Consider the following 22,493-nt stretch of genomic DNA (forward strand, 5'->3'; position numbering starts at 1 on the left):
TCAAAGAGGTTCCCTGATGTTACAAAGCTAAGTAGTTACAGAGCCAGGGGGAGAACACAGGACCACCCCCTTTCCCATACACCGGATTTTGAGTAAACATCCTCATTAAGTTTGCTTTGTGGCATATGAGAGTTTGTGCCATGTGGCATATAAGGCTTTAAAGCGGGGAAAAAATAAAAAACAAGGAACAAAATTTGGAGAGATAGGAGATAGCAGAATGAAGAGTGACCACATTTTCTGCAGACAGAGCATGTTTGCCCCCATCCCAAAGGCCCTCTCTGCTCCCTATCCCTCCCTGGCTGAGCATTTCAAAGAAGAAGATGCCACCCAGCCATAGGTCAGGAAAACAAGTTGGCAGGGCTGTCATGGTGCAAATTTTCCCAAGTCAGATTTATGTCTTTTGGGTTTTGCTTATTTATTCATTTCATGCACCATTTCACCCAAGCAGTCGGAATACCGAGACGCCTATTAAAGTGATCCGTCTGCACCCAGGTCCTTGCAGAAAGGAGCCCATTATAGCTCCCCATGCTAAGGAATGTCCCATGAACACAGGCTCACACATGTGTGCGCCAGCCGGGCGTGTGCCCAGCTGGCGTGCGTTTGCCCTCCCACTGCATGAGGCAGGCGGCGAGGGGGGCCGGCCTGCGGATGGCGGTGAGGGAGAAAAAGCCACTTCAAATGAACTTGGACCTGGAGCGGCTGAGCAGATGAGCCCAGGGTTGCTGGAGGCAGAGCCAGGATGGAAAATTATCATTTCTAGAGCCAAGCCCTAGACTCAGGAAAAGGGGTTATGCCTCAAAAGCACGGAGAACAAATTGCTCACCTGAAAGCTTTGTTTATATCAGAAAAGTGATGCCTTTGCCCATTACCACCCTCCTCGTGGACCTTGTGGAATCCGGGGTAGCTTAGTTCTGTACCCTAAGGCAAGATGCTCTTGGTATGGAATCTTGCTCCAGGCTCAGCCCTCGGCCGCATGGGTCCCTCTTCACCCACCGGACTGCCAGGCCTGCTAGGGGCCTGGGGCCCGAGGTGAACACAGGTGCCTTGTCAATGTCCTGTTTGCCACTGATTTGGCTCCGCATGGCTCCAGTGTGAGGGAGGGGGGGTGTCCAGTTTGGCAAGCCAAGGTGTGCCCTGTTTCTTGGCACTCGGCGGGGTTTCTTGCAGCAACTTGGCATGTGTGGCCAGGGCAGAGCAGCCCTGGCTGGGTGTGACGAGGGGGGCAGCGCCTCCTGCCTCAGCTCAGTGGGTGGCATCAGGCCACCTCTTTCCTCACTGGACAGTGGGTTCACCCCCCAGCTCCCCAGCCTACCCACCTCCCCTTCCTTGATCAGCTGAGAGTGTCTCTGTAACTTTCTCTTGCCCGGCTCTTTGTCCTGGAGGCTACCTCCTGGAGGAAGCTCCGAGAAAGGTCCCTGTGCCTTCAAGGGAAAGGCAGGCTAGGTGGGTTCCCTGGGATTGATCTTGGGCTGCACAGGGCAGGAGTGCTTTTTAGGAAAGATGATCACCTCTGGCCTCTTGCAGGTTAGGTAAGGTAGAGTCGGCTGCACCTGACCGAATATCCAGTCTCCCACCTGGAAAAGGTTGTGTGTTCCTACAGGCATCTGCTAACCTGGATGTTGACGCCAGGGTGATCTAGTGCAGTTCCTGCAGGACAGGCACAAACAGGCAGTTTCCGGGCAACTCCTAACTCAAGGAGACTCCGGGACCCTGCCCAGGCCAGGGTTTGCCACATACTGGCACCAGATCCATTGGCTGCCCTGTCCTTGATTCCGTGCTAGGGGACGGGGAGGGTGGGGAGTGGCCTGCTGTTCCTGCTGCTGCAGGGACAGGCTGACCCTCCGGCTTGGTGCTGCCTTCCCTACCTCCTTCAGAAGCCCCCCAATAGAGTTTTATGATGACACGGAAGCCCCAGTGCCCCTGCTGCCCAGAGTGGGTGCAGGACGGGAACAGGAGGTCTCAGGGCTTCAGTGGATGGATGCCTTTCCACAGAGGCTGGGTAGTGACTGCTCTTTTAAGCCATTCTGCGTGTGCTCTCACTGCTTCCACCCGGACGAAAGCCACCGCCTCCTAAAAATAGGATTCTGCTCCTGCCATGCACTTACTGAAAAATTTTCCGGGGGCTCCCCATGATCAGCCACGTCTAGTCTGAAATCCTTAGGCTGGCACGGCAAGGTCCAGGCAAGAAAGCAAAACTGGCTGGGGTATTTCCACCAAGGGACTTTAATACAGGGGATTGTTGGGCGCTTTGGGGAGCACCGAAAAGTCCACAAGGGACCACAGAGGTACACAAACTGCAGGAAGCCCATTCCACCCTTGGGGCTTGGGGGACAGGGAAGAGGAGCTGGGGGGCGGGCAGGTGTCTGAGGAGGGTAACTTGGGCACCGTGATAGAAACAGCCTGGGGCCAGCGCCCCCTTGTGGAGGAATCTAACAGAACTGGGGGACCAGAGGAAAGCCCCCAGGCCCCCCAAACACGCAGCATAGGAAAGCACTTGGGCGCTCCGCGACACTTGCTACCAACCAGCATGTCAGCTCCAGCCAACCTCCCGGTGTGCACCTGCCAAATTGCACTTGCCCTGAGACCCGGCAGAAAGGCTACGTCCCAAATCCCTTCTCTTGCCTCCATGCTTCTTTTTTTTTTAAAGATTTTATTTATTCATTCACGAGAGACACAGAAAGAGGCCGAGACTTAGACGGGGTGAAGTAGGCTCGCCGCAGGGAGCCTGATGGAGGACTCGATCCCAGGACCCCGGGATCACGACCTGAGCCAAAGGCAGATGCTCCACCACTGAGCCACCCAGGCGGGCCTCCATGCTTCTATCTCTCTTGGGACTTGGGATTCCAATGAAACATGTTTGTTCTGCCTTCCAGAAGTCTGGTAGGTGACTCCACCTGAGCAGAGAAACCCACGGAGGCTGGTGGCAGAAGCAGCATGATTCCAGAACTTTCAGCAAGGAAATGATTTCAGGCAGTTACCCTGGTAGCCCCAGAGCTGGACCAAACCGACGCAGCCACGGGGCTTGGATTCAAAAGGAGCCTTTACCCCTTTAAGAGAAGGCAGGTTTTCCCCTGTCCCGGCTCACCCCACCCCTCCCACACAGCCACTGAAACCCGATCTAATCCCTTTGCACGCGGGTAATTTATTGGTCTATTGGGCTTTTCTTGGTGGCAAATTGCATTGTCTTTATTCCTGGGCTCTGACTGTGGAGCAGCTCGCCGCATTCCTGAGACTCGTTTCTCAGGGCGATCCTTCACACCCCCTCTGCGCGATGTGAAATAAGTTTTATTGGGCTTCTTTGTTATGCAAACAGGGCGGTAATAATCAGGCTATTATTCCGAAAGATTGGGCTTGATTAACAGTTCAAAGGGGGTCCCTGAAAGCAGCTAACGCCGCGCTGGTGCATAAATATTTTCCTCCTGCCCGGGTGGGTACGGCTGATGCTCCGAGCTCCCTGCCCCCGGCTGGCTGTTTCCAAGAGGCACTGGGTTGCTATTGAAAGGAATTAAGTCAGGCAGATTTCTCTCGCGGGCACGTCTCAGCCCACAAAAGAGGCACTGTGAGCCCACCTCCCCCCAAAAGTGCAATGTTGCATATGTGGGGGGCTGGAGCACCCAAAAGTCCCCAGAGACCTAGCAGAGCACTGGTTGGGGGGGCTTTAAAAAGGCATCAAATCTGCTAAGATGCTTTGAGCGTGGGGTGTGCAAGATGAGGGGCCCCACCTCTGGGGATTTGCAGGCAGGAGGTGACCCCTCTGCCTGGGCGTCAGTGGAGGTCACAGACCTTTCAGGGAGGCCCACGGGAGCCGAGGGGTCATCTTCAGTATTTGCAGGGTGGTCACCTGTGAGATCTTTCTGTGTGGCTCTAGAGAAGAGCCGTTACCCCTGGGATATACCTGGAGCAGCAAGGGCCAGGCCTGCCTTGGCAGACTTCTGGTGGTGGTGGAGGCCGGATGCCCCCCAGTCTAGGATGTTATAGGGAGGTTTTCTGCCTTGGAGGCTAGCTGGAGGTGGAAACTGGTGACCAGTGACCCTTGGCGTCCCTCAGATCCCAAGTTCTAAAACTTGGGCGCGTCTTGAGGAGCCAAGATAGTTTGGTCACAAAGTGATTGTTAGATAAAGTGATCTTGATTAAGTAGATTGCACACAGAGGCCAAGAGTTCCGGCCCCAGTTGCAGGAGTCAGGAGCAGATGGGTCCAGTGTTTCCTGGGGTACCCCCACCTGAGCACCGAGGGCCCACCCCACCACCTAGGCATTGCCTATGTCCCACCCTTAAAGCCATCACCTACTTCATGGGTCATTTCGGTGACAGGGGCTTTCTGTCATGAGTCCCAGCTAGTCACCATCTTCGCTTCTGGATTCCCCTCTGTTTGTCCCCTGCTAGCTAATCCTGAAGTTTTAAGTCTCAGGAGGCCCGGGTCAAAACCAGACATAAATCATGTGCTTCTAAGAAACATAGTTCTGTGAGGCACCTTTGCATTTCCCTGGATGTCTGAGGTGGGGCCCCAGGTACTGAGGCTTTCTTTAACAGAGGCTCAGAGCCACCCTGCCCAAGGACACAGTGGCTAGGATGGAAATGGAGCTCAGGAGAACTTACTTCCAATCAGGTTCCTGATCCCCTGGCTCTGGGCATATCCGCCAAAGGGCCGGAAGGGGCCACTTTGCCATCTTCAAGAACGAGGCAGGGAGGGGGCAGCTGTGCCCTTCTGTCACCCCGAAAGCACCAAGGGCGGCTCCCCCTGCATAAGTTGCAGTAAGATTTGTTTCAAACTCTTACCCCTTCCCTCTCCTTGCTTCCTTCCTTGGACGTTCACATCAGAAAAAGTCCAAGGTTTCCTGCCTGGAGTTAAAGTCTCGTGCTTTGCTTTTTTTTCTTTTCTTTTTTTTTTTTTTTTTTTTTTTTTAAGATACGGTACATAAAAATCAGCCCCTCTGTGGTTTCTTTGGCAGGTGACACCACAGCCAAGAGCCTTTCCTTTTGATGCTGGGCCAGGTTACATTCAGGTTCCTGACCTGGGGTGGCCTCCAGCCCATGATTTAGTGGAGTAGACATGGGGCGGCAGGATGACTCCAGCAGGGGGGGATCATGGGCCTCTTGGCTCTCCAGCTGTGGGGACTCTCCAGCTCTGGCATGCCCGAAGCCCTTCCTTGTGACCCCCAGGAAATGACAGCTCATGCGTGACCACTTTAGGCAGACAGGCCCAGGAGGTGGTGGGTTTTCCCCTCTCCCGGCTTTCTCTCCAGACTGCCTGGAGAGAAGACAAGGGGGGACGGGAGCCCTCAAGTCTGGTCCCAGCCAGTCACTGGCCTCCACCCCCCACGCACCCTGAGGTCTGGCTCATCCATCTGTGGTGGGAGGGCTTGGAGGGGAACCTTAAACTATCAGAGGATATGAAAGACTCCGGCTCCCTCAGGGGTTTGGGGCAAATCAGGGAGGGGTCATTTTGCAGTAGGACTTGGCCCTGGTGGCTCCATGCAGGCCTTTCTGTAGAGAAGGGCTCATGGTCCATTTAGAGGATGGCCACTGCCCTGAGAAGAGAGGGGTGGTGATGGCCCCATGTCAGGACCTGGCATGGCCAGAGAAAACACATCTTGCTTTTGGGAATTTCAGGGCCTGGATCATCCTCAGCTGGTGTCCCAAGAAAGGTATGATACACGCACTTTGAAAGGCATAGAAAGAGCCTCAAAGCCTTGTTGGCTGTGGGAGCCAGACGTGTGTGCCCCTATCAGATGAAGACAAAAATTCTTGCCCACCCATTCAGAGTAGCAGTGAGGATTTGGCATTCAAGTAGTTTGCAGTCCACACAGGAAGTCCAAACGGAAGTAGGAGGTGAACGAGGACGGGTAAGCAGCCTGGAGCCTGAGAGCTGTAGTTTGCCTCCCCCCTCCATCAGAGCACATGGGGGGAGGGGCCTATGTAAGCCCACTAGGCCTCAGTTTGCCTGTCTGTTGAATGGGGGTAACAGATAGTCCCAGGGCTGTCATAGGGTTAATGGGGATACCCGTACAATGTGTTGCACATAGTAAGTGCTCTGCACACATTAGCTGATAGGTACAGCTTAGTCTGTCCCAGGAATCACTATTTAAGCAAACCTTGATAACACAAAATGGGTTTCCACTGAGCTTCCTTCCAATGTTCTGGGTTTTTTATTTTTTAAGATTTTTGCTTACTTATTCATGAGAAACACAGAGAGAGGGGCAGAGACATAGACAGAAGGAGAAGCAGGCTTCCTGCGGGGAGCCCGATGCGGGACTCGATCCCAGGATCCTGGGATTACGACCTGAGCCAAAGGCAGACGCTCAACCACTGAGCCACCCGGGTGCCTCTGTTCTCAGGGTTTGCTTGCATCACCTCTGCTGGTCCCTGAAGTACCGATGAAGGTACTGATGTGTCTCCGTGGCACAGAGAGCAACCCTGAGCTCAGAGGGGCCAGTGGATTTGCCTCGTACCCACACAGCTACTGAGCACAGGGCTGGAATTGGACCTCAATCATCCACCCCCAGAGCACATACCGTTAAACCTTCCCTGTCAGCACTGCCTCCCAAAGTGAGGTTCCCCAGTTCCCGAGAATCTCCAGCGTGCCATTGCCCGGTGACACAAAACCTGGCGCCAGCTGCCTTGTTGACACTGAATTCACCTGGTGTTCTCTCTGGGTGGGGAAATTGCAAGTGCTCTCATTTTTCTTTATAGCATGGAACCCAAGCTCTGTTCCTTTATTCGTTAGGAAGAGCAAAGGCGACCTTGTTGAAATTGTGCTTCGGTACCCAAAGTTTCTGATTCTACCATCTTCCCGGAAATGTGGATGGAAGAGGCTTGTGAGGGTGCCTGGGAAAGTAGGGAGGAAGGGGTGGCCGGAGGGAGAGACTGGGTCACACGGGCCGGCGGGTTGGAGGGGCACCGAGTAGGAGATCAGAGCTGGGTTCACCGCCTCCTTGATGCCCTCTCCCCACTCAAGAGCCCTGACAGTCGTCCCAGCCCGAGCCACTCCTCCGTGACCACAGGTCCTTTTAGGGAGAGGGCACAATGAAACAGGTGAAACAGTCCACCCAGTCTTCTGGCCCTTGGCCAAGTGAACCTGCAGTGATCTGGCTTCTGCAGGGGGTTTTGGGAGGGCCTGGGAGGGGGAAAAGAGATGGGGCAAGGCCTTTAGTTCCCGAGGCTGAAAGTGAGGGTGCCAGGATGGTTGGGCTCTGGTGACAGCTCTCTTCCTGGCTTGCACACAGTCGCCTTCTTGCTGTGTCCCCACGTGGCCGAGTGTGAGCCGGCGCTCTGGTGGCTCTTCCTAGAAGGACACTAATCCCATCACAGGGGATCCACCTCATGACCTCATCTGAACCTTATCTCCCAGAGCCTCCCCCACTTCCAAGGACCTTCACGCAAGGGTTGGGGTTTCAACACAGGGATTGTGTTCAGTCCACCAGTGTCCTCCCCGGTGAAAGACGGTGAGTGAGGTGGTGGGTGAGGTTATCCCGGGTGCCCTTGGGAAATGTGGTGCCAAGACAGTCATGGTCCTGGATCGATCCAGGTGCGCTGCAGGAGCGGGTGGTCGGTGCACTGAGGCAGCTGCACACACAGCACATCCCAGTCCAGTGCCCTTCCTGACCCTCCCCTGTCCCTGCCTGTGACTGCTAACCTCTTCTGTCATAGATGAGGGTGTTTATCGCCCTCAGATCTTTGTGAGGGCCCCCATTTGTTGAGCACCCGCTGTGTCCCAGGCAGACCACGTGCATCTTCTCATCCAATCCTTAGCAACTCTCTAAGGCAGGTGCTACGCCCAGTTCATAGATAAGGAAACTGAGGCAGAGCCAAGTTCACACAACTACTGGTAGGGGACAAGAAGGGGACTTTGAATCAGACACTCTCTCTCCAGGGCCCACTGCCTGTCACCCCATCTGACCCATGTCATCCTCACACCTGTCCAGTTCTATCCCTAGTTCTGGGTCATAGCATCAGGAACATTCTCCAGATGGCCAAGAAATGGGATCAGCAGGACTTCAGGGAAGTGAGGGGCTAGAGGAGTGCATCCCTCTCTGGACCCTGCCTGGGTGCAAGGGCAGCCCCAGAATGACCTCACTTGTCCCCTGGGGGTGAGGGACAGAGCTGCCATGTTCACTCTTGGGAGGCTGGGGCGGCGGGGGTGGGGGGGGGAGCAGCGCAAGTAATGGATTCCCCTCGGAGTTTGAACTGAGAAATGAAAGGCCTAGTTCTCCAAGGGCTGAGGGCTGCTCAGGGTTGCAGCTGTGTCCCTGATGGGTTTGGTCCCTCTACAACCCTCCCACTACAGAGAAAATGCCCCATTCACGTACTCCACACTGGCTGGGCTCCAGCAGGTTCTAATTTGGCCCTTTTGTGACTATTGGAAAGAAAATGGCTCAACTCTACCAAGGCGTGGCTTGTGGAACCAGCAGCGTGGGCCTCCCTTGGGGGCCTAGAAATGCAGAGCCTCAGGCCTGCTGAGGCGGGTGACTCAGCCCAGGGGGTCGGTATGCACAATGACCTTTGAAGGGCCACTCCTGTGCTGGCAGATCCCACTTGATGACCTCAAAGCACGCAAGGGACCCCCTTTTTGGGGCAGCTCTGTAGGATTTTGGTTGTGAAGTCTAGACACACTGGAGAGCTCTGCTGCCAGGACACTGCTCTGAGCCACTTTTAAGGCTGTGAAGACATTAGATGCTTCTCACCACCTGGGGAGTCACCCATGGTTGGGGCTAGAGCCAAAAACGGGGGTCAGGAGCAAAACACCCTGCATACCCTCCACTGTCTGTGTGCAGGCTGGCCCTGCCCTAGGCCCCTTTCGTGACCCCTGCCTACCCTGAAAAGCAGCCCCTGGGCGCTGGTCTGCTGGGGGCCAGGCCCCGGAGAGCCCGGGGACCACAGGCCTCCCAGCTGGTGGGGAACTCTTGCAGCCAGGGTCCTCAGGGAGAGGCTGCAGGTCACTCAGTGGAGGTGAGGTGTGCCCTTGGACTTTTTTTCTTTTGAGAAGTTCCATGTTTACTTAAATGTGTATTCAGGAAAATAAAGCAAATTTGATATCAGAGTTACAGACTTCTCATTGTAATAGCTTTAAGTTGAAGAAGCGTGCTGACGTAAGCAGATGTGGTTAATCATAGGTAGTAATTGCCACAAAGAGAAACCCAGGGTGAATGTGGGAAGAGCACCAGGTGAGACCCCCGCAGGGTCTCCGTCCCACAGAGGCAGCCTCAGCAGCTGGCAGAAGCAATCGTGAATGTGCTCATTGTATAATGACGTGGAGCTGCCCACGGCGTGGACTCTTAGGTCTGACAGGCCAGGTGCAAATCCTGCTTCGGGTTCTTCACCAGACTTTGGGGAAGAAAAGCAGCCACGCCGAGCCTGGCTGTGCCCCGCAGGGAGTGGGAAGGCCAGTGGTGCCTGGCCCTGGGGCTGGCTCAACTGAGGCACCAGCCCGAGACGGAGCAAGGAGCTGGGACTTCGCTTTCTGCTGTCCCAGGTCAGCTTTGGCAGAGCCCAGGCCAGCACAGCTCCTGCGAGGGTGGCAGCGGTCTAGCTGTAAAGGGCCAGGTGGTGGCCTTTCGCCCCTTTGGGTACACCGAGCCTGGCTGCAGGCAGGGCTCCCGAGGCTGGTGGGCAGAGCCCAGGTAGCTGCCACTCCACCCAGGCCCGTGTCTGCACACCTTGCACCTGGAATTAGTGAGGCCGCCCAAGCGGCCTGGGGGCAGCGGCCTGGGGGCGGTGGGGGGGGGGGCGGCAACCGACCAGAGAGGGAGAGTTGGTAGTCCCTGCCCCTCCCAGCCAGTGCCTTTGTACCTTGTTCCTCTGCACAGCACCCCGTCCACGCACACCTACCCTCTCACCTCACTTCACCTCACCCTGAGGGACTCCTCCTCCTTCTCCCACACGGGTCACATTAGCATTTTGCAACCCACAGGAGGGTTGGGCCTTGGGTGTCTTCTGTCGGTTGGTGAAATATGAACACAGAAGGGCCAGAGCATCTTTTAGTTGCTTTTCCAGGGACACCTGCCCCTAGAAGCACGCTTCTGTGGGAGGGAGACCGTGCGGGCAGGGGGAGCGTCTCACCTAGTGCTCTTCCCACGTTCACCCCAGGTTTCTCTTTGTGGCAATTATCACCGATGACTAACCAGATCTGCTTATGTCAACACGCTTCTTCAACTTAAAATAAAGCTATTAAAATGGGAAGTCTGTAACTCTTCTATCAAATTTGCCTTATTTTTCCTAATACACATTTAAGCAAATACGTAATGTCTCAAAAGAAAAAAATGTCCACCCAGATTCCACCTGAAACAACCTGGTTTGCCAGCAGTGTGACAAATACAGGTGAAGTTAGGGGAGGAGCGTGAATTTTTGGACAAGTGCTGGCTCTCCCCCGTGCCCAGGTGTGTGACCTGGCAGGTCAGCTTCAGGTCCAGGCAGGTGTCTGTCGAGGAGGCAGATCTCTAAGAGACAGGCCATCCAGGTGTCCAGGCTCAGGGCAGCTGCTCCGATGTTTCTTCCCTCTGTCTGCCCTTTCTGTCCCTGGCTTTATTGGCAACTTGATTTTGTAAAACTCAAGGTAAAGGAGGCAGCACCAGAGAAGCAAACTGACTTTTCCAAGGGTTTGTGAGCCAGGCTGGCGGCCCAATCAGGAGTGCCTAGAGCAATAGCCCCATCCTCCTGTTGATGATTCCAGCATTGGGCTATGACCCCAGAGGCCAGGCCTCCCAGCTGGTTGGCCAGCCAGCCCCTTTGCTCCTGGAACCTGTGTAGAACCTTCCTTCCTGTTGCCCATCTGCATGCCTGGCCACTGAAGTCACTAGGAACGGTGCAAAAGAATCTAGGGGGCCAGGAAGGGGTAGGTTCCACGTGTCCAGGTACAAGATACAGGTGTGTCAGAGCCACAGTTTTCAGGCATGGTCATTTGTAGCTAATTGTCACTAATGTCTCAAAGCTTGTGAGTGACTTTAAAAAAAAAAAAAAAAAAAAAACACGAATTAAGGCAGATCCAAGGTTATGGCTCTCAGTTGCTTCCCAGCATCCTCCCCTGAGCAGGACAGAGGAGGGATGGAGTGATGGTGACCAAAGGGGAAGCTGCCCTTGCTCTGCAGACAAGGAGACCAGAACCAGGCCTTCTGTGACCAAAGCTCATAGAGTAATCACACTAACCTGTGTGCACTGACCTTGTTCTCTATGCCAGTACCATTCTTACTCCTTTATTTAAACATTTTGACCAACCTCATAAGGCCCATACTACTATTAGCCATTTTTTTTCTAAGATTTTATTTTTATTTATTCATGAGAAACAGAGAGAGAGAGAGAGGCAGAGATACAGGCAGAGGGAAAAGCAGGCTCCATGCAGGGAGCCCGATGTGAGACTCGATCCGGGGACCCCAAGATCATGCCGTGGACCGAAGGCAGGTGCTAAACCGCTGAGCCATTCAGGCATCCCTATTACCCATTTTTTGAGGTAAATCTAATGAGGCACAGAGAAGTCTGGTGACTTGTACAAGGTCACCCAGTAGTGAGGCTTAACTCCCAGGCTGCTGCCTGTTGCTTTTGCCAAAACACTTGGGGAGAGCCGTCAAAGTGTCAGCAGATGTCAAAGACCCAAGGGTGGCTCCCCAGCTCCCAGAGTCCTGCTGCCCAGAAACACTGACCAGTCCTCTTTACAGGCTGGGAACTGTGGGCTGGGCCTCCCCTGGCCCTTGCAGCAGGTGGCTCTGCGTGCCCGACGCCGACTGGGGGGTCACCCTGAGCAGAAGGCTGGGAAGGGCAGGTGCAGCCCAGCCCTCCCACCTGCGGGGATTACGGGCCATCAGGGTGTGAATGTGCCACTCGGGGAGCTCCGCAGCGTGGGCCGAGATGTCCCCCGGGGGCAGGAGGCCTTGGGCTGCTGGCTGCCCTTGACAGCGTGTGTCCCTTCCTCTCCCCACAGCCACGTCCCCGTGCAAGATCCTCAAGTGCAACTCTGAGTTCTGGAGCGCCACAGCGGGCAGCCACTCCCCGGCCTCGGACGACGCCCCCGAGTTCTGCGCCGCTCTGCGCACCTACGCCCTGTGCACGCGGCGCACGGCCCGCACCTGCCGGGGCGACCTGGCCTACCACTCGGCCGTCCATGGCATAGAGGACCTCATGAGCCAGTACAACTGCTCCAAGGATGGCCCCACGTCGCAGCCGCGCCTGCGCACCCTCCCGCCGCCCAGCGACAGCCAGGAGCGCTCCGACAGCCCCGAGATCTGCCACTACGAGAAAAGCTTCCACAAGCACTCGGCGGCCCCCAACTACACGCACTGCGGCCTCTTCGGGGACCCGCACCTCAGGACTTTCACAGACCGCTTCCAGACCTGCAAGGTGCAGGGCGCCTGGCCGCTCATCGACAATAATTACCTGAACGTGCAGGTCACCAACACACCTGTGCTGCCTGGCTCGGCCGCCACCGCCACCAGCAAGGTAAGGGTGAGTTTGGGTTGTGTGCATGCGCGTATGTGTGCTTGCATCGCTGTGCGAATGCTGGGGCCAGGTGTAAAGTGGATTTCTTACTGGGACTATTGTCCGCAAATTTTAGAAACATTTGCCAGAGCACTCAGTTTCAAGCTTTTGGAATATTCTTTTCTTGCCTCCAAACTGTCTTTGGTAGAACTCCAGTATTAAAACTTGATAAAGGAGAAGCCTCTCTACAGGTACGTCTCCATCGTTCCCTCAGGGAGGGCGAACCCCATCCGCTGTGGACAAGTGGACTCGACAGCCCCTGCAGGGGACGGTCCTATCCAGGGGGTTCTCACGTGGCTGTACGTTTACAAACTAAACAGATTTTATTTTTCTTTTTTAAAAGATTGTATTGATTTATTGAACAGAGAGAGCGAGCACGAGCAGGGGAAGTGGAGGCAGAAGGAGGAGAAGCAGGCTCCCTGCTGAGCAGGGAGCCCAATGTGGGGCTTGATCCCAGGGCCCCAGGATCATGACCTGAGCTGAAGGCAGATGCTTAACCATCTGAGCCACCCACACACCCCAAACTGAATAGATTTTAGAGGATAGTGATTCTGGGCCTCCCTACAGGCTGGTATAACACCAGGTCTCTGGGTGGGGTCAGCATGTGTTGATTTTTTTTTTTTTTTTAAAGTTCCCAGTGATTCTGGCACATGGAGGGGTTAGGGACACCAGCTTAGATGCCAGGGCTGTAGGATGTTGAAGGGGCCAGCAAGGCTGCAGGGTACCATCCTGCCCTCTCTTTGCCTATACTGACAGGCTGCAGCCCAAGGCAGGCGGGCTGTGGTGTCTGGGGGCAGAAGGAGATGGAGCAAGTGAGGATAGAGAAGCAGCTTACTGAGCCTCCGAGGGGCCACCCATGCAGCTTTTCCCTCCTTCCTCGGGCCAGCCCTGCCTGGCTGGGGCAGCTCCCTTTGACACATCCCAAAAGTGAGCTGTGCCTCTCCACCCAAAGTGCAGTGGGCTGGGAATGCTGAGCTAGCATTTGACCTGGGCTGGGTGGCTGTGGAGACGGGCATGTTCTCATTTGCCTTCTGGAGCCCCAGGGGCCACTGAGAGCCGGTCATCTTCTGACCCCAGAAGGCCTCAGTCTCTGGGTGGCAGGACTCAAATCCTGCTCGTGGGGCTATAGCCAGAGGCAGCCACGGATGTGGCCTGTGGCCCAGGCTCTTGGACATCCCCATCTTCCCCTCACCATCACTTACTTCCAGGAGGGTCTCCCTTGACCTCATACTCAGACTCAGCCAGAGGGTGCAGCCTCAAGCCCTGGAGGCCAGTGGGTTCTCAGGGTGCAGAGGATGGGGACGCATGGACCTCCTCGGGGTCTGGCCCACCAGATCCCCTGGGTTTCCGGGTTGGCAGTGCATCTGTTTTCCTAGGAAAAGCACGTTGCAAGGCAGCACATTGGGCAGCGCCACACTGGTCCACAAGGCTGTTTCTGTTCCTTCCTATCCCTCCACACCCCAGAGCAGGACAGTGAGGTGACCTGGCAGCCAGGAAAACCCCGCCATCTCCCTCTGCCCTGGTGGCCCTGCATGCCTCCAGAGGGTCTCTTTCTGGGCCCCACTGCAGGATAGGAAACAAATGGGTCTTGGCCCCATGGACGCCCTTACAGGCCCTTGGCACCAGGCCATGAAGCCTAGTGGGCAGCAGAATCATGGCCAGCACGCTCTCCACCCTGTCCGCCCTCCCAGCCCTCCGCAGAATGAGGGGGGCCCACGTCAAAGACCCAGCCGCCTTCCCTGGGGCCCTTAGCCTACCCGCCTCCCTCCTTCCCTAGAGCCAAGATAAATGAATGCCGGGAGCCTGAGGCTGCAGCTTCTAAATCCAGCAGCAAACATACTGCGGGAGGGGACCCCGCCTCCCTGTCCACCCTGGCAGGGGCACACAGACAAGTCTGAGGGTATGAGAGTGACATGGACTCTAGAAGCCCTGCCCCCTCTTCACCCAGGGTGCTGTGAGCAGCAGATGTGATAACAGAGCAGAGCACAGACTTGAGAGGTAGTGTGGCTTGTGACCAGCGGGGCTGGGCTGCTGCCCCCACTGACCAGGGGGAGAAGAGTACAGGGGTGATAGGGGGATCGAGCCTTTAGGCCCCATCCCATCTGGTCCTGCAGGCTGGGGCAACGTGCCTGAGCTTAGAACCCCTGGATACCAACCTCAGCTCTTCACTGGCATGCACTGGGACCCTGAGCCCAGCGACACTGTCCCAAAACCAAATGGGTTAATGATCCAGTCACTTGTCTGTGTTCTTCAATGTCCACTCTGCTCCAGGCTTGCTGCTGGGCCACAGCCAGCAGAAGTGCCCACACAGGGATGAGAGCCCCTCTCATCCCATCCCAGCCTGGAGGTTCCAGAAAGCATGGGGCTCTGCTGCAGAGTTTGACCCACCCAGCCCCTTCCTGCCCAGCGGCCTTCGTTTACACCCCCATTGGCCAGGAGGCAGCACGGGGCTTGGACCCCGGAGACCCAGCAGCGACAGGGTGGGTCTGTCGCCAAGTCAGTCTCCGGCCTCAGGGCAGCCTGGGTTCCCCGGGTGAGAACCGCCAGTGGCTGGTTTCCAGAGCCCTTGGCCTGCCCACACCTGTTCTTTTAGGCCTCTGCTGCGCAGGTGTGTTGGTTTTGTTCATTCATTGATTCAACAAACATTTACGAAACACCTCTTTTGTGCCAGCCTCTGCGCTGGGTGCTTCCGCCCTCCTGGCAGCTCCCAGGCTGATAATGGGGAACGAAGGCAGGCAGAGGGGTGTGCTTGTGGTGGGTGCAGGATGCTCTGCCCAGAGCACTGGGGAGGGCTTCCTCCCAAGTCCTTGGGAGCAGAAGACCAGGGGAGAGACAGCAGAGCCAGGCCAGGCGTGGGGGAGCCGCCTGGAGCCTCGGGGGAAGCACGAGAAGCCAGGAGGCTGTTACCTCTGAGGGGCTTTCGTGCCTCCCCGCCAGAGCCCTCTGCCAGCCCCTTCTGGCCACTTGAACCCACTGCCCTGTGTACCCCCCTCCTCACCCGAGGGGGCCTCAGCTCCTTTTCCATGAAACCGGCATCATCCAGCCCAGCCCAGCCCTCTGTCCTCATAGATGAGCAAGATGTCGTGTTTTCCAGCCCAAGGTGAAACATTAGCCAGCTCCCCGCCGCCGTGGGCCTTCCTTCTTGCTCAGCCCCCACTCCACCACCCTCCTTCCAGCTGTACTGGGAGCACCCCATTGTACAGATCGGAAGACCGAGGCTCAGGGAGGAGAGGAATTCGTGTGTCTGCCGTCCCCTCCTCCACCTCCTTGCTGGTTCCGCCTAGAAATTACCACCCATCTGTTCACACCGCCTGACTCATCTCTTTGGTCTGTCACCCCCACTCCCGGAGTGTGAGCTCCTTGAGGACAAGGGTCTTGGACTCTGGCCCCCTTGTGTAGATACAGCCCCTGGTGCTGGGCCTCAGGCCGCTCTGGGCGGGGGGCGGGGGGCGGCAAAGGCAGGAGTGGCAGCCGCACCCGTGGCCGTGCTGGCAGCCAGCCGCCCGGCTTTCGACAGGCCCCTTCATGCTGTTACTTGTGGTTGAGTCCCTGGCACTGGTGCCAAGAAGAGTCTAGCAGGCTGTCAGCCTTCCAGGAGCCTGTCTCCACGAGAGATGACGGTTAGAGGGAAACCAGCCTTTCCTGTTCCAGGAGACTGATGCACTTGGAAGGCAGTACCCCCCACCCCCAGCCCCGCTCCCCAGCACGCCAGGCAGGGACACCAGAGCCCCTCGTCGCTCGCCCCCTCCCCAGTGGCAGGACCACCCACTGCCCAGACCACCCTGGCTGCACCCCCCCCCCGCCCCCCGCAGGCAGCCTCCACATCAGGGCGGGAGCTGTGGGATGGAGAGAAGGGAGCAGCAGGAGGTGGAACTAATAAGTGGCCATTTCTGTAGGCCAGGGATGGCAGCGTCGCGGCAGGATGGAGGGGCTGCGGCCACCTGTGACATCCCACAGCAAACCAGAAGGGCCCGGCCGCCCGGGACCAGGCGGTGGCCCCAGAGGGAAGGATGGGGAAATGGAGTCCAGTGCCCAGGCTGCCCTGTGCAGCCCGGGCCTCCCGTGTAGCACCCCCAGGCTCCTGGCAGGGTCCCCGGCTTCCAGCTTGGGAGCACCAGCTCCTCGTGTCCCGTGCGGACAGCAGAATGTGCCCCCGTCCATCCTGACCATTCACGCGGCCCCACGGGCACAGCACCAGGGACCCCAAGACTTCCAGGGAACCACGAAAAGACCTTAATTTGTTTTAAAGTCAGAAGGAAAAAATCAGCGTAATCCAACCTCGACTGTATTAGTCTTCGCACCAAAGCAATCAGCAAAATGTAGTTTTAATATTTTTGATGGAGAAAGGGGCCTGCAAAGGCCGAAGAGCCTGGAGTCCCCAAAAACCCAGCTGCAGCCTGTCTCTCATCCTCAGCTTTTTGAGTATCAGGGTGAAAAGGGGGAGTTTCTCCCTGAAGGTCCAGTCCCCTCGTGCACCCCAACACTTTACCAGCATGGAGGGACCCGAGATCAGTGACGAGACAGCCCTGGACACCTGCAGCCGGGCCCTCGCTGACCTGTTGGTTTGCTCAGCCTAGAACTTCAGCTCCACGGTTGAGGCTCCAGGCTGAGGCTTCTTCCTGCCTGCTACCCCCTCGTCCTCCTGTCTGTGCCCCTGGCCACCCCTGCAGCCCCCTGAATTGCAGCCACACTGCCTGGCCTGTGGCCTGGCCATGCACCCCACCCTGGGCCCCAGCCTTTCTGGACCCTGGGCCTGAGCTGAGGGTCCCTCACGGCTCTCCGGGCTCCCTTTGCCTACAGGACCCACTTGCAGTCTCCAGCAGGCCTGGGCCTTGCCTTTGTCTTACCCTGTGCCTTTTGGCCAGAAACTCCTTTAGTGCTTGGTGGCACCACCAGTCCTCTCTACCCCGAGGACTGTCCCAGGCCTTCATTGTGCTGCTCCAACTGCCACATCGCCCAGGGTGCCCAGGCACAAAATCCAGCCACAGCCAGGACATCTGGGACCTGCCTCAGGCTGCAGACTCTCTGAGGACGTGGGGTACCCTTCAGGGGTCCCATTAGACAGCTGGCTAGGCCTCTCCCCTCCTGGGGGCAGGGAGAAGTTCTAGGAATGGTGGCCCAGGGGGTGGGGGCAGTGCCGGGGAGCCCCAAAGGGCCTGGGCACCACTTGCCCCATGAGACAGCCTCCCTCCCTGGCTTTGGGCTGGAGTTCAGGTCCCAGCTGCCCTTGGCTCAGGGGGCAGGGACCTTAAAGCCACCAGTGGTAAAAAGCTGGTACCTGGGAAGAGGAATGAAGGAGGGTATTGTTTCTCTCCCAAATGTGACTCCTGTCTCCAGCCCATGCAGTCTTCCTAGTTATGATGATGGGGGGAGAAAGCAGCCTGGCACTTCACCCAGGATAACAAGGGGAAGCATGCTTACTCCCCAGGCTATTTGTCTCCCATCCTTCTCCCAGGCCTCCCACTCTGTGGGCTTGTGGCCAAGAAGCGCCCCGGGGCTGGAAACCAGGAGAATGAAACCCAGCTCTACCTCTTGCTGGCTGTGTGACCTTGGGCAAGTCACTTGGCCTCTCTGAGCCTAAATTTTCTCCACTCTAAATGGGAGGTAATGTCATCCTCCCCTGCCGCACCACACAGAACTAGAAGATGCAGGAACCGTGCCTGTGTCTGTGGTTCACAGGAGGATGGTTACTAGTGGAGCCGCCCAGCCATTTGCTTCTCCTCAAGCAGCTCACCCAGGCCCTCACCCCCGGCTGCAGCCACCAGCGGAAATAGGCCTCCCTGTTCCTGCCCTGGCCAGGGCTGCGTGCTCAGCCTGGAGCCCCCGCCATCTCCATCCCCTGTCTTCCTTTCTCTGACTGGTGCCTTTCTCCTCTCCTCCCCCCTGCGTCCCTCCAGGGCCTGGCCAGGTGACTCCTCAGGGCAGCCCTGCCACAGTGGCCTCTGCCTGCTTGTTCTTTCCTGGGGCACGAAATCTCCTCTTCCACCTGCTGTTACCTTTAGCCAATGGCTTACAGTCCTTTTGAAGGCATTTAGCTGTAAGTCCCATGTTAGATGGCTGTGGACCGGGATCCCTGGGTGGCGCAGCGGTTTGGCGTCTGCCTTTGGCCCAGGGCGTGATCCTGGAGACCTGGGATCGAATCCCACGTCGGCCTCCTGGTGCATGGAGCCTGCTTCTCCCTCTGCCTATGTCTCTGCCTCTCTCTCTCTCTCTCTGTGTGTGACTATCATAAATAAATAAAATTAAAAAAAAAAAAAAAGATGGCTGTGGACCGTATTAGTTTCCTGTTGCTCCTGTAACAAATACCACGAAGTCAGTGTTTCAAACAAGCAGAAATGTCTTCTCTTGTAGCTCTGGAGGTGAGAAATCTAAACTGTGTCTTTCAGGGCTAACATGAAGGTGTTAACAGGGTCAGTGCTTTTGGCTTCCAGGAGAGTATGTTCAGGGCTCTTCCAGCCTCTGGTGGTTGCCAGCATCCCTGGGCTATGGTCATACCCCTCCAGGCTCTGCCTCCATGGAAAGAGCCTTCCGTCTTTGATGGTCCAACCTCTCTCTGGCTCCATCTTAGGAGGACATGTGTGCTTGTATGCAGGGCCCACCCAAATAATCCAGGATAACTTCTCCATCTCAGTATCCTGAACCTAAACACATCTGCAGAGTCTCTTTTGCTTATAAGGTAACCTTCACAGGTTCCTGGCATTAGGGCCTGATATCTTGAAGGCCATTACTCAGCCTACTACAATAGATAATGAAGTTTTATTTTTAATTAGCTGTGCTTTTCTTTTTATGGTTCACCTCTATATATAGTAAATGAGCTGGTTTTCTATTTAGGGTAGTGATCTAAAGTTCCCCTCCTAAGTCAGTTTTCTCTTTTTTTTAAAAACAAGTTGGTTTTGTTTTAACTAAGTTTTTTAATTCCAGTATCGTTCCAACACGGTGTAATTTTTTTTAAACGATTTATTTATTTATTTATTTATTCATTCATTCATTCATTCATGAGAGACCCAGAGAGAGGGTCAGAGACATAGGCAGAGCGAGAAGCAGGCTCCCCACGGAGAGAAGGATGTGGGACTTGATCTTGGGATGCAGGATCACACCTGGAGCCAAAGGCAGATGCTCAACCCACTGAGCCACCCAGGCGCCCCCAACACGGTGTAATTTTAATCTCAGACGTGCAATACAGTGATTCGACAACTTTATACCACACTCGGTGCCCATCACAAGTATGATCTTCATCCCCTCCCCGTGTCCCCCCCATTCCCGCACCCCACTCCCGTCTGGTCGTCGTCAGTCTGCTCTCCATAGTTCAGAGTCTGTTTTGTTTCTTGGTCTGTTCTTCTCTCCTTTAACCCCCTTTGTCCTCTAGTAAAACACGTTGCTTTATTTATTTATTTATTTTTTATGATAGTCACAGAGAGAGAGAGAGAGAGAGAGGCAGAGGGAGAAGCAGGCTCCATGCACCGGGAGCCCGATGTGGGATTCGATCCCGGGTCTCCAGGATCGCGCCTTGGGCCAAAGGCAGGCGCCAAACCGCTGCGCCACCCGGGGATCCCAACACGTTGCTTTAAAGAAGGATGTTAAGTGCTTCATAATGCCGGTGGCACCAAAAGGTGACCGGGTCGGGCCGGCGGCTTGGGCTTGGGGCACGGCGGGGGCTCCTCGGTCCGGCGCCCCCGCACGCGCCCTGCGGCACCACTAACCCCGTCTCCGTCCCCCCCCCCCCCCCCCCAGCTCACCATCATCTTCAAGAACTTCCAGGAGTGTGTGGACCAGAAGGTGTACCAGGCCGAGATGGACGAGCTCCCGGCCGCCTTCGCCGACGGCTCCAAGAACGGCGGGGACAAGCACGGGGCCAACAGCCTGAAGATCACCGAGAAGGTGTCGGGCCAGCACGTGGAGATCCAGGCCAAGTACATCGGCACCACCATCGTGGTGCGCCAGGTGGGCCGCTACCTGACGTTCGCGGTGCGCATGCCCGAGGAGGTGGTGCACGCCGTGGAGGACCGCGACGGCCAGGGCCTCTACCTCTGCCTGCGGGGCTGCCCCCTCAACCAGCAGATCGACTTCCCGGGCCCCGGCGCCCGCAGCCCCGCGCCCGCCGCCGCGGACACCTTCCCCTACGAGGCGGCGGCGGCCAAGTGCAAGGAGAAGCTGCCGGTGGAGGACCTCTACTACCAGGCCTGCGTCTTCGACCTGCTCACCACCGGCGACGTCAACTTCACGCTGGCCGCCTACTACGCGCTGGAGGACGTCAAGATGCTGCACTCCGACAAGGACAGGCTGCACCTGTACGAGAGGACGCGGGAGCCGCCGGGCCGGGCCGCCGCGCCCCGGCCGCGCCTGGGCAGCCTCGCGCTCCTAGCCCTGCTCCCCGCCTTGCTGCGGGCCGTGGCCTCCGCCTAGGCCCGAGGGCGCGCTCCTGGCCCCAGCCCGGGGCGGCTGCGGGGGGCGGGGGGGGGGGAGGCGGCCGCAGGGGGCGGGGGCCGGGGGCGCCCTGCACGTCTGCGGAGCTCAGAGGCCGAGGGAGCCGCCGGCCGGCGGGCCGCGGAGCTGGGAGCTGGGAGCTGTGGACGGGGTGACCTCCCCAGCCCCCGCTCCCACCCCCTGCCTGGTGGGGGCCCCGGTGCGGTGCCGTCCGTGACAGTTGAGCTGTGCGAGGGGGGAGCCGCTCCCCTCCACCCGCCCCCAGTGTGAATGTGCAAAACAGCCCCTCAGGCCCGAGCCCCCCACGCCCGCCCCACCCCCGGAGACACTGGGAGACCCTGGGACCGATCAGAGTCGAGCTCCCCCCCACCCCAGCGATGCACTGAATCAGGCCCAGCTGACTGCTGCCCGCGCCCGCCACACGCACACACACACTCACACGAGCACACTCGCACACACTAGGCCGAGGTGCCCAGGCCTCCGCGAGGCTGGACCCCCCCCCCCCCCAACCCAGGCAGGGCCTCCTTTCCCCTCGGGCTTTGGGACGACTCCGGGAGTCGGGGCGGCGGCTGCTCGGCGCCTCCAGCGGGCTGTAACCCCTTTGACCAGCAGGTGGCGCCCGCCGGGGCCCGGAGAGCGGCCGCGCGCAGCCCGGCGGCCTGTGTCCGCGCGCGGGTCCCCGCTTAGGGCCCGGGCCGCAGGCTCCCCAGGGGCCGCGGTGCTGTCAGCACGAGGTCTGAGCGACGCCACTCGTGGCCCCGGACGGGCCTCCCCGGCCCCCCGTTGTCCACTGTGCTCGGGAGCTCACGTCCTCGTTTCTAGCCCTTGATCCCTGTTCCCTTCTCTCCAGCAGGTGGCAAGAGCCCTTGGGCAGGGAGCTGGGCCCGCAGGGCGCGGGCGGGAGACGCGGCGGACAGGGCCAGCTGGCCTGCCCTGATCCTCGCCCCTCCCCACCTGCCCGCCAAGCCCCGCCCCCCGCCCGGCCACCCACGTCCGCGCTGGGGAGGCGGAGGAGCAGGGTCTGCGAGCTTCTCCACCCTGAGCATCCCTGGAGGGTCCCGTCCCCCTAGTCCCCGCCCTCCAGCCCGTGGCCACACAGCCCGGAGACGCTTGCCACCCAGAGCCCTGGCCCCCACCGAGGAGCCCTGAACCAGGCCCTGCCTCTGCTGCTGTTCCAGAGAGCCCAGGGGCCAAGGCCGGCTCGGGCTCCACTCCCAAAGGTCCAGGAGGGCGGTTCCCACAGCCCCACACCGACCTGGCCCCCCAGCCTGGCAGCCCTCCTGCTGTTCCCCAGGGACCTCTCATACACTGGCCCAGGAGGCTCCCTGCCTCCCCTCCAAGAGGTCCCCTCTCTGCCCCAGCAGGGGCCGGCAGGTGGGAGGCGCGGCCCCGCCCGCCCTGCTGGTTTTTAGATGGTCCCTATGTTGGAAGTAAAAAGTGAAGCACTTTATTTTGGTTGTGTTTGATCGCGTTCTGCTTGGAAGTGGGGACTCCTCACTGCGTCCTTGTGTCTGCGACCTGTGTCGAGTGTCACCGCATGTACATATTGTAAATTATTTATTAACGGCTAAATGCAAGTAAAGTTTGGGGTTTTTTTGTTTTGTTA

At 57.7% G+C, this 22,493-nt stretch overlaps 1 protein-coding gene across 2 annotated transcripts in view; it reads left to right on the top strand.

The window, feature by feature from the left end:
- RGMA (repulsive guidance molecule BMP co-receptor a) overlaps nucleotides 1-22,493 on the top strand; it is a 45,734-nt gene extending 23,241 nt beyond the window's left edge. For both annotated transcript variants that reach the window (XM_077871008.1, XM_077871000.1), the window contains exons 3-4: nucleotides 11,910-12,424; nucleotides 20,195-22,493. In XM_077871008.1, coding sequence (XP_077727134.1) covers nucleotides 11,910-12,424; nucleotides 20,195-20,866 — 1,187 coding nt within the window. In that variant the 3' untranslated portion in view covers nucleotides 20,867-22,493. The remainder of the gene's footprint in view (nucleotides 1-11,909; nucleotides 12,425-20,194) is intronic.

Source organism: Canis aureus, chromosome 2, assembly GCF_053574225.1.
Source record: "Canis aureus isolate CA01 chromosome 2, VMU_Caureus_v.1.0, whole genome shotgun sequence".
Lineage (NCBI taxonomy): Eukaryota > Metazoa > Chordata > Mammalia > Carnivora > Canidae > Canis > Canis aureus.